Raw genomic sequence first — 11,684 nt, forward strand, 5'->3', positions numbered from 1 at the left:
CCTAGTCGCCAGAGCAGGAGAAAAAAAAACCAATAGGACATCCTTTCCAATATTTAAACATGGTTTAAACCCTTCTTGCCTAGTTTCCAAGACTTCACAATCTCTGAGGATGCCTGCCATAGATGTGGGCGAAACATCAGGAGAGAATGCTTCTGAAACATGGCCAGACCGCCCGGAAAACTCACAGCAACCCAGTGATTCAGGCCATGAAAGCCTTTGACGACACACGTTTATTGCTGATGCCACAGGGAATTCCCACGCAGCCAAACTTTCTCCAGCGATCATCACGTTTTTCCTTATTTCGTCTACATCTCAAATCAATTAGAATTTGAATGGAAATGAAGCACAACTTCAAGGACGGCTCAGGCATGTGGATGTTTATTGTACTTTTGAGCCAAAATAAAACAACGCACAATCAATAGACACATGCTCACTTATTGCACAGGGTCCCCTATGATACAGGAAAGCTTGAGCCACACCATCGACTCGGTATCGGTTTCTACCCGTTTATTTTTCACGGCTTGCAGAAAGTGTCTTGAAAACGTAACTTGGGGGAGGAACTTGCAGATCTTTGGCTATCTCTTCCTTGGAGAACTATAACTCCCAAAGTTTCAGAAGATGAAAAATTGCATCATATAGACCTGGAGAATCCTTTGTGATTCCGACTGTCATTGCTAAAACTATTTTGACGTGCAAACTCCGGGGGAATTAATGCAGTGTGACACCACTTTGTTATAGCTTGATAATATGGAAACGTGGGATTTGTAGTTTGGTGAGGTTCTCCAGCCCTCTTTGGCAGAGAAGGCTTGCACAACTACAACTCCCAGGCTTCCAAGTTTTTAAGAATTGTTATGTGATATTTACATTTTATTGTTATTGTTTCATTGTTTTAACTATTGTTTTACATAAATTACTGTATATACTCGAGTATAAGCCTAGTTTTTCAGCCCTTTTTTTAAGACTGAAAAAGCCCCCCTCGGCTTATACTCAGGTGAGGGTCCTGGTTGGCTTATATTTGGGACAGCTTATACCCAAGAATATATGGTACATTTATTATTTTTCTCTATTATTATTGGTATTATTACATTTATTATTTTTCACTATTATTGTTGCTATTATTACATTTATTTTACTCTATTTTTATTATTAATAATAATACATTATTTCACCCTGATCTTACTATTAGTATTATTGCATTTATTATTTTACTCTATTTATTATTACATGTATTATTTTACTCTATTATTATTAAAAGGATACATACGCACATTTACATTGAAGAAGATGAGAATAATGATTGGGATCAGAGTTGGACAGTCTTATCTTAAATTTGAGCTTGATGTAAATATTCAAAAACACTGAACCTACTGATGCCTCAATTAATGTAATTTTATTGGTATCTATTTTTATTTCTGAAATTTACCACCCTCGGCTTATACCGGAGTCAAAGTTTTCCCAGTTTTTTGTGTGGTAAAATTAGGTGCCTTGGCTTATATTTGGGTCGACTTATACTCGAGTATATACAGTATTTAAAAAATGGCAGCAGGGAAGAATAAGAAGTTATAGTCCAAAAAAGTAACTTTTCAAAGCTCTGGACTGGATTCCAAGGTAATCATGGATTGCAAATCCTGTTGTCATGTTTATTTTGAACTACTTTTTCTGCCAGATTTGTTGTATAACATGATGTTTTGGTGCTTAATTTGTAAAATCATAACCTAATTTGATGTTTAATAGGCTTCTCCTTAATCTCTCCTTATTATCCAACATATTTGCTTATCCAACGTTCTGCCGGCCCGTTTATGTTCGATAAGTGAGACTCTACTGTATCTGTTTTTATTTCTGAAATTTACCGCTCTTGGCTTATACTGGAGTCAATGTTTTCCCAGGGTTTTTTTGTGGTAAAATTAGGTGCCTCGGCTTAGATTCAGGTCGGCTTATATTCGAGTATATACGGTATGTTGTTGTTGTTGGGCTCATCCCTGTGTAATCCGCTCCGAGTCCCTTTGGGGAGATGGTGGCGGGATACAAGAATAAAGTTGTTGTTTTTGTTGTTGTTGAGCCGTGGGAGTCAAAGTGGTGTCAAACTGCATCCATTCTACAGTGTAGATCAGGCACGGGCAAACTTGGGCCCTCCAGGTGTTTTTGGACTACAACTCCCACAATTCCTAACAGCCTTCCAGACACTGAGACCACAAGCCATACTTTCAAGGCCCCCAAAACAAATATATGTAATACATCCATTCTGTTACAAAAATACACTGCGGCATCCTATAATCCGAATTGAAAACCTTCTCTTCCTCTACGGTGGAAGGTTTTCAACTCAACTGAGCTGGAGGAAATCCTACCAAGTCCCAAACGATGTTTATTGCAACTCCCAGCATTCCTTACCCTTGTCTCTGCTAAGAGTTGCTAGGAGTTGCAATACCATCATCAATAGCATTCATTTTTGCCAATACGGGAAGGACTTGCGTTTCCTAATAAGGACGGCAACTTGTTTGCTTTCCTAAACGAATACGTAACACATAATATAATTATATTTTCAATAAAGCCATCTGGGAAACCAAGGAAATCCCAAATAAACACATTCATGACGGTTCCGACGACGAATCGGTCGGGAACCAATAAAACTTTAAACCAAGATGAGGTCAGAAGACGGCAATTTCAAGCACTTCGATGTGGGACACGTTTCCATGCTAAGCGTAGCATTTTCTCTCTCTCAGTAGTGCATAAAAAGCAGCAGCAACGATGGAAATGGCACACAATCCTACAATATCCTTGGTTGCGTCTACTTCTAAATTAGGAAGCAAGTGATTGCACAAAATGAGCCGGCAATGTGCTGAAATGTCTTAGGAAGACCATCAAATACCATATTTCACCACATAAGAGTCGCACTTTCCCTCTTTTCTCAAAAAATTAAAAAACGGAAGTCTGTGAAACTCCTCTTTTCACTCCTTTCTCTTTCCTTCCTTTCTTCGAGGTCTTAAGGCACTTTACAAAACCTGAAATGCAGGTCTCTGGAACTGGCATCATCCCTTTTTTCCTTGACTCTCCAAAGAACTCAATGCCAGGTTTTGTAAACTGCCTTAAGGGCTCGGAAGGAGGAAGGTGGGAGAAGAGAAAAGTGGAGCTTCAGAGACCTCCATTCGGAGGAGGAAAGGAAGGAAGGAAGGAAGGAAGGAAGGAAAATCAGCCCCAAATGGGATGCGACTATTATGTGAGGAAAACAAAAATAACAATTTTGACACCCAAAAATAGGGGTGCGACTATTATGCAGTGGTGATGGAGTTTCAGAGACCTCCAATCGGAGGAAAGGAAAGGAAGGAAAATCAGCCCCAAATGGGGTGCGACTATTATGTGAGGAAAACAAAAATAACAATTTTGGCACCCAAAAATGGGGGTGCGACTATTATGCAGTGGTGATGGAGTTTCAGAGACCTCCATTTGGAGGAGGAAAGGAAGGAAGGAAGGAAGGAAGGAAAAAAGGAAGGAAGGAAGGAAAATCAGCCCCAAATGGGGTGCGACTATTATGTGAGGAAAACAAAAATAACATTTTTGGCACCCAAAAATGGGGGTGCGACTATTATGCAGTGGTGATGGAGTTTCAGAGACCTCCATTCAGAGGAGGAAAGGAAGGAAGGAAGGAAGGAAGGAAGGAAGGAAGGAAGGAAGGAAGGAAGGAAGGAAGGACGGAAGAAAGGAAGGAAAATCAGCCCCAAATGAGGTGCGACTATTATGTGAGGAAAACAAAAATAACAATTTTGACACCCAAAAATGGGGGTGCGACTATTATGCAGTGGTGACTATTTTATGATGAAATACGGTATTATTTTGAAAGGAATGAAGCAAACCTTCCATGCAGTGGTGACTGAGTGGCTTCCATGATGTGAGAAATCCACTCTGGAAGCGCTGAATGGGTTGGTCAACACAGTTCAGCACCTTGGATAGTTCTCCTTAAAGTGCAAAATGAAACCTGAACTCTATGGTTCAGCTCTCTCAAAACCTGGATCTGGATGCCGAAGAAACCAGAGGATGGATTCACTCACATGGGAGCCACCAAACACCAATGTTCCCACCCTAAACCTGCAAGAAGATATGGAATTGGGGTTGTTGTATGTTTTCCGGGCTGCATGGCCATGTTCCAGAAGTACAGCCTGGAAAATATACAACAACCCTGTGATCCCGGCCATGAAAGCCTTCGACAACAGATAAGGAATTTTGTCAGTCCTTTCCATGAGTGACCAGGTTTAGGATTGCACAAAGGTACAGAGAGCAAGAAGGTCCTTCACAGCTCGGCCTGGACGGCCTGGACGGGGTTCTTGGGGCAGGGCATGCCTTGCTGGACGCACCGGATGAGTTCTTTGCGGTTGTCCAGGATGGTGTCGAAGCTCTCCTGAAGCCGGTTCTGCTGGTCGACCACCTTCTGCTGGAGGCTGCGGATCCAGCGCAGGAGCGCCAGGCGGCGATACATCACCAGGTGGACGCGGTGCTTCTGCTTCTCCTGCTCCTTGAACTTCTTCTTCTCCTGGAGACTCTGGAAGGCCTCCGCCAACGCCGGGAAGAGGGCCTCAGCGCTCGGAGACAAGTCCTCGGCCTCGGTGTCCTTCCAATCCTTGGCGGTGACCGACGGTGCATCCCACGGGCCGGCGCTTGCGCTGTCGGGGCTGTCGATGCTCAAGGAGCTGCTGGCGTAACCGTTGTCTTCCAAGGGAGAGCTGGCCATCTTCCGGCTTCCTTTGACTCTCTCCTTCGCCGTGGCTTTCTCTTGCTCCGGACTGGAGACCTCTGCTCCTTCTGGAGGCCTTCGGATGTCTTCTTCATCCTCCTCCTCCTCTTCCTCTTCTTCTTCCGAGGCAAGGAACATGCTCTCCTGTTTCACCTCCTCATGGACGTTCCTAAGAGCACCGTTTGCTTCCTCCTTGCGCATCAATGGTGTTTGATTATCGGACGCAACTGGAGCATTGACCCCAAGCTTCCCGGCCTCCGTGTGTTGGTTCCAGTTTTCATTGTTGTCGTAATTCTCCTCGCCCATAAAATTGAGGTTCCCGTCCCTCCCTCCGAGGTAGGCCACGTCCAGCTGCGAGTTCCCCTTCGCTTCGCTGAAGAGCGCATTGAGGGGCAGCTCCGGTTGGCACATGGCAAACATCTATGCGCCCACCCAGCTGAAGAAAAAAGGAAGAGAAATGAATTAAAACGGATTCAAACATTTACCTCCCACCCTCTGTCTAACGAATGGCAACCAGAACCAATTCAGAAACATATTTTAGCAATTCAACAAGTTCTTGAAGATTTTCATGGCCGGAATCACTGGGCTGTTGTGAGTTTCTCAGGCCATGTTCCAGAAGCATTCTCTCCTGACTTTTCGCCCACCTCTATGGCGGGCATTGCGAGGTATATATACAACTTGAATTGATTAGTATTATTGAATTATTTATTTATTTATCACCAGGCTGTATGGCCATGTCCCAGAAGCATTCTCTCCTGACGTTTTGCCCACATCTATGGCAGGCATTGTGAGGTACAGTAGAGTCTCACTTATCCAACACTCGCTTATCCAATGTTCTGGATAACCCAACCCATTTTTGTAGTCAATGTTTTCAATAAATCGTGATATTTTGGTGCTAAATTCGTAAATACAGTAATTATTACATAGCATTACTGCATATTGAATTACTTTTTCCGTCAAATTTGTTGTAAAACATGATGTTTTGGTGCTTAATTTGTAAAATCATAATCTAATTTGATGTTTAATAGGCTTTTCCTTAATTCCTCATTATCCAACATATTCACTTATCCAATGTTCTGCTGGCCCGTTTATGTTGGATAAGTGAGACTCTACTGTATATATATGACTTGAATTGATTGGTGTTATTAAATTATTTATTTATTTGTCACCAGATATGCGACTTGAATTGATTGGTATTATTAAAATATTTATTTATTTATTTATCACCAGGCTGTCTGGCCATGTTCCAGAAGCATTCTCTTCTGACCTTTTGCCCACCCTGGACCTTCCACAGATATATAAATCCCACTTGCCTAGTTTCCAACAGACCTCACAAACTCTGCGGATGCCTGCCATAGAGGTGGGCGAAACGTCAGGAGAGAATGCTTCTGGAACATGGCCAGACAGGCCGGTGATAAATAAATAAATAAATAATGCAATAATACTAATCAATTCAAGTCATATATATACCTCACAATGTCTGCCATAGATGTGGGCGAAACATCAGGAGAGAATGCTTCTGGAACATGGCCAGGCAGCCTGGTGATAAATAATAATAATAATAATAAGATTAATAATTCAATAATACTAATCGATTCAAGTCGTATACAGTAGAGTCTCACTTATCCAACGCTTGCTTATCCAACGTTCTGGATTATCCAACGCATTTTTGTAGTCAATGTTTTCAATATATCATGATATTTTGGTGCTAAATTCATAAATACAGTAATTACTACATAGCATTACTGCGTATTGAACTACTTTTTCTGCCAAATTTGCTGTCTAACATGATGTTTTGGTGCTTCATTTGTAAAATCATAACCTAATTTGATGTTTAATAGGTTTTTCCTTAATGCCTCCTTATTATCCAACATATTTGCTTATCCAATATTCTGCCGGCCCGTTTATGTTGGATAAGTGAGACTCTACTGTATATACTTCACAATGCCTGCCACAGATGTAGGCGAAACGTCAGGAGAGAATGCTTCTGAAAAATGGTCATAAAGCCTGGTTATAAATAAATAAATAAACAAATAAATAATAATAATTCAATAATACTAATCAATTCAAGTCGTGTATATACCTCGCAACGCCTGCCATAGATGTGTGCGAAACATCAGGAGAGAATGCTTCTGGAACATAGCCAGACAGCCTGGTAGTAAATAATAATACAGTAATAATAACAATAATAATAATAATCCAATAATACTAATCAATTCAAGTCGTATATATACCTCGCAATGCCTGCCATAGAGCTGGGCGAAACGTCAGGAGGGAATGCTTCTGGGACATGGCCAGACAGCCCGGTAATAAATAATAATACAGTAATAATAACAATAATAAACTAATAAATAATAATAATGCAATAATACTAATCAATTCAAGTCGTATATATACCTCGCAATGCCTGCCATAGATGTGGGCGAAACGTCAGGAGGGAGTGCTTCTGGAATATGGCCAGACAGCCTGGTAGTAAATAATAATACAGTAATAATAATAATAATAATAATCCAATAATATTAAATTCAAGTCGTATATATACCTCGCAATGCCTGCCATAGAGGTGGGCGAAACGTCAGGAGAGAATGCTTCTGGAACATGACCTGGAAAACTCATGACAACCCTGTGATTCCAGCCAAGAAAGCCTTGCACAACACATTAAATAGATCTCTTGGATCTTGGCGCAGGCAGAAAACAGAGCCCTGTCCTTCCTCCCCATCCATCCAGCAGGGGAACCTCCAGATGTAGCCGGACTCCAACTCCCAGCATGCAACGCCGCTGCTGGGCTTAGCGAGGGCTGCTGGGAGATGGAGTCCAGGGGGAAAAGGGCGATTGCAAGAGGGCAGAGTGGCGCAGGAAAGGAGAAGGCAAATCCCAAGCTACGTGGAAGGGACAAGGAGAGGGTCCCGTGGCCATTTCACCCTTGCAACCCGCCTTCCTTCTCCTATGGGGCTCCTCTCATTGGCACCCACTCACTCACCGCTGGGCGATCCCTGCAACGCGGAAAGCGAGGGCTGTGCAAAGGATCAGCGTCACGCGCGACGTGGATTCGGAGGCTGGAAGACCGAGCAGGAGTGCGCATGCGCGGGACTCCAACAGCGACGTCACCAGGCAACCATGCAATATTGCTCTCTATTGATGAATACAGTAGAGTCTCACTTATCCAAGCCTCGCTTATCCAAGCTTCTGGGTTATCCAATGCATTTTTGTAGTCAATGTTTTCAATATATCATGATATTTTGGTGCTAAATTCGTTAATACCGTAATGGTGCTAAATTCATAAATACAGTAACTAATTACAACATAACATGACTGCGTATTGAACTACAGCAGAGTCTCACTTATCCAAGCTTCTGGGTTATCCAATGCATTTTTGTAGTCAATGTTTTCAATATATCATGATATTTTGGTGCTAAATTCGTTAATACCGTAATGGTGCTAAATTCATAAATACAGTAACTAATTACAACATAACATGACTGCGTATTGAACTACAGCAGAGTCTCACTTATCCAAGCTTCTGGGTTATCCAATGCATTTTTGTAGTCAATGTTGTCAATATATCGTGATATTTTGGTGCTAAATTCGTAAATACCGTAATGGTGCTAAATTCGTAAATACAGTAACTAATTACAACATAACATGACTGCGTATTGAACTACAGCAGAGTCTCACTTATCCAAGGTTCTGGATTATCCAACGCATTTTTGTAGGCAATGTTTTCAATATATCGTGATATTTTGGTGCTAAATTCATAAATACAGTCATTACTACATAACGTTACTGTGTATTGAACTGCTTTTTCTGTCAAATTTGTCGTATCACATGATGTTTTGGTGCTTAATTTGTAAACTCATAAACTAATTTGATGTTTAATAGGCTTTTCCTTAATCCCTCCTTATTATCCAAGATATTCGCTTATCCAAGGTTCTGCTGGCCCATTTCGCTTGGATAAATGAGACTCTACTGTACCTATTTATGAATTATTATTACTATTATTATATGACACAGCAAACAAGATAGATATGCTGGATTTCATATCACAAAATCACAAGTCGAACACTTCCCAAGTAATTCGTAATTTTGTCAATGTCTATTGTTTCCCAATTATTATTATTATTATATGATTGATTATTGTTTTCCCCTGACATGAAGTCCAGTCGTGTCCGACTCTGGGGGTTGGTGTTCATCTCCATTTCTTAGCCAAAGAGCCAGCGTTGTCCGTAGACACCTCCAAGGTCATGTGGCCATTGGCATGACTGCCTGGAGTGCCGTTACCTTCCCACCGGAGCGGTACCTATTGTTCTACTCACATTGGCATGTTTTCGAACTGCTGGTTGGCAGAAGCTGGGGCTAACAGCAGGAGATCACTCCGCTCCTGGATTCAAACCGCCAACCGTTCGGTCAGCAAGTTCAGCAGCATGATTGCACAGAGTGCTGTTACCTTCCCGCAGATGCAGTACCTATTTATCTACTCATATTTGCATGTTTTCGAACTACTGAGTTGGCAGAAGCTGGGGCTAACAGCGGGAGCTCACTCCGCTCATCGGATTCAAATCGCCAACCATTCGGTCAGCAAGTTCAGCAGCATGATTGCATGGAGTGCCGTTACCTTCCAGCAGATGCGGTACGTATTGATCTACTCACATTTGCATGTTTTCAAGCTGCTAGATTGGCAGAAGCTGGGGCTAACAGCGGGAGCTCACTCCATTCCCTGGATTCGAACCTGCGACTTTTCGGTCAGCAAGTTCAGCAGCTCAGCGCTTTAACACACTGCGCCATCGGGGGCTCCAAACAGGAAATACTGTAACACTTTCCAATCCGAAACAGTTTTTGTTTTCAAATTTTGATACGTAGCGTAATGAAATTTACAAAAGTGGGACCCATAAATGTGGACGGCCAGAAGCATCTCATGGAATCACACAGGAGGAGCTAGACATCACTTCCTGGGGATAAATGAAATGTTGGCTATTCAATCCGCAGATGCTGTACTAACAGGTGGTGGGTTTCACATAAATTCATCCGCTCCGATTCGGTGGGGCTTGGTGTCTTCTGCTGGGCGGGCGGGCGAGACCCCCCTTCGGAGCGGCCCCCACATGCGGCTTTGCTTAGGCCCCAATTATTCATCCTTCCTGGGGGAAAGAGGTTAGAGCAACAGGCTCTGGTGACACACGCCCACGTCACCGGCCGGCCAAGCAAGGTCTCCAGGCCTCTGCTGGGAACAATTTCGTTCAAAGGCGGTGGCTGGACTGGCGGGTGGAAAAACAGCCCAGATGAAAAGCAGGTGGGGTGGGCGGCACGGGGCCAGGCCCCCCATTATCGGCATCGAGGGGCGTCTCCGTCCATCTTGGGCTAACACGATAGAACCAATTAGAAAATGACATTTATAACTCACAAACAAAAATTGTGTTACATAGTGTAATAATAGGAGCCCCTGATGGCGCAGCATGTTAGAGCGTTGAGCTGCTGAACTTGCAGACCAAATCCGGGGAGCTTCTGCCAATCTAGTAGTTCAAAAACATGCAAATGTGAGTAGATCAATAAGTACCGCATCTGCGTGAAGGTAATGGCACTCTGTGCAATCATGTTGCTGAACTTGCTGACCGAACGGTTGGTGGTTTGAATCCAGGGAGCAGAGTGAGCTCCCGCAGTTAGCCCCAGCTTCTGCCAGCCTAACAGTTCAAAAACATGCAAATATGAGTAGATCAATAGGTACCGCATCTGCGGGAAGGTAATGGTACTCTGTGCAATCATGCTGCTGAACTTGCTGACCGAACAGTTGGCGGTTCAAATCCGGGACGCGGAGTGAGCTCCCGCTGTTAGCCCCAGCTTCTGCCAACCCAGCAGTCCAAAGACATGCAAATGTGAGTAGATCATTAGGTACCCTATCTGCCGGAAGGTAACGGCACTCCATGCAATCATGCTGCTGAACTTGCTGATTGAACGGTTGGCAGTTCATATCCGGGGAATGGAGTGAGCTCCCACTGTTAGCCCCAGCTTCTGCCAACCTAGCAGTTCGAAGACATGCAAATGTGAGTAGATCAATAGGTACCGCATCTGCAGGAAAGTAATGGCACTCCATGCTGGTCACATGACCTTGGAGTGTCTATGGACAACACCGGCTCTTTGATTTAGAAATGGAGATGAGCACCAACCGATGGAATATCCAAACCAGCTCATCTTCCTCCCTAATGGGTTAACGTTTGGATTTCTGGGATTTTTTTCCCCCATCTGTAACCTAACCCTTTCCGAATGCCTCAGCTGAATTTAATAAAGCAACGGGGCAGTCGGAGAGTTCTCCTGCCCGAAAAAAGCTTTCATAGAAATTAAAGTAAACAACGCCTTGACCTCCAGCCTCTTGCTGCCCCGTTTGTGACTCGGGCCTGTTGTTCTGCTTGCAGACGGCGGGGCGTTTTTGCGTAATTGCAAACACATTCCAGTAAATACGAATGCCCCGGATTCTGGGGGTCCGCTTAAGCTTTGGGGAATGTCTCCCAGGGTTAAGAAGAGAAATCTCCCATGGGAATAGAGATGGACGGAAGGCATGGAGGTTGCAATTGGTGGGAAAAGCAAGGCTTGCTTGGGATCCATCCATTGGGCCAGCATCTTGGATTGTGCAGACGGGGAAGCCTTAGTATTGAACGGTTGTGTTGTTAAAGTGCGAAGTATGGAACCCTGCGCAGACGGGGAAGCCTTAGCATTGAACGGTTGTGTTGTTAAAGTGCGAAGTATGGAACCCTGCGCAGACGGGGAAGCCTTAGCATTGAACGGTTGTGTTGTTAAAGTGCAAAGTATGGAACCCTGCACAGACGGGGAAGCCTTACATTGAACGGTTGTGTTGTTGAAGTGCGAAGTATGGAACCCTGCGCAGATGGGGAAGCCTTAGCATTGAACGGTTGTGTTGTTGAAGTGCGAAGTATGGAACCCTGCGCAGATGGGGAAGCCTTAGCATTGAACGGTT

General features: G+C 43.6%; 1 protein-coding gene across 5 annotated transcripts; it reads right to left on the reverse strand.

The window, feature by feature from the left end:
* Nucleotides 1-362: 362 nt before the first annotated feature.
* Nucleotides 363-7,827, reverse strand: cunh1orf216 (chromosome unknown C1orf216 homolog). Of its 5 annotated transcripts, none has more exons than XM_062962913.1 (3): nt 7,704-7,827; nt 7,121-7,189; nt 363-5,159 (listed from the first exon to the last, which is right to left on the reverse strand). In XM_062962913.1, the coding sequence occupies exon 3, from the start codon at nt 5,141-5,143 to the stop codon at nt 4,283-4,285; it is 861 nt and encodes a 286-aa protein (XP_062818983.1). In that variant the 5' UTR covers nt 5,144-5,159; nt 7,121-7,189; nt 7,704-7,827; the 3' UTR covers nt 363-4,282. The 5 variants fall into 5 exon arrangements, with proteins under 5 accessions (XP_062818983.1, XP_062818985.1, XP_003229270.4 ...); XM_062962915.1 differs by lacking the exon at nt 7,704-7,827 and adding an exon at nt 7,266-7,676; XM_003229222.4 differs by lacking the exon at nt 7,121-7,189 and having other exon boundaries at nt 7,704-7,814.
* Nucleotides 7,828-11,684: the final 3,857 nt, after the last annotated feature.

The sequence above is a fragment of the Anolis carolinensis genome, unplaced genomic scaffold (assembly GCF_035594765.1).
Source record: "Anolis carolinensis isolate JA03-04 unplaced genomic scaffold, rAnoCar3.1.pri scaffold_10, whole genome shotgun sequence".
NCBI lineage: Eukaryota > Metazoa > Chordata > Lepidosauria > Squamata > Dactyloidae > Anolis > Anolis carolinensis.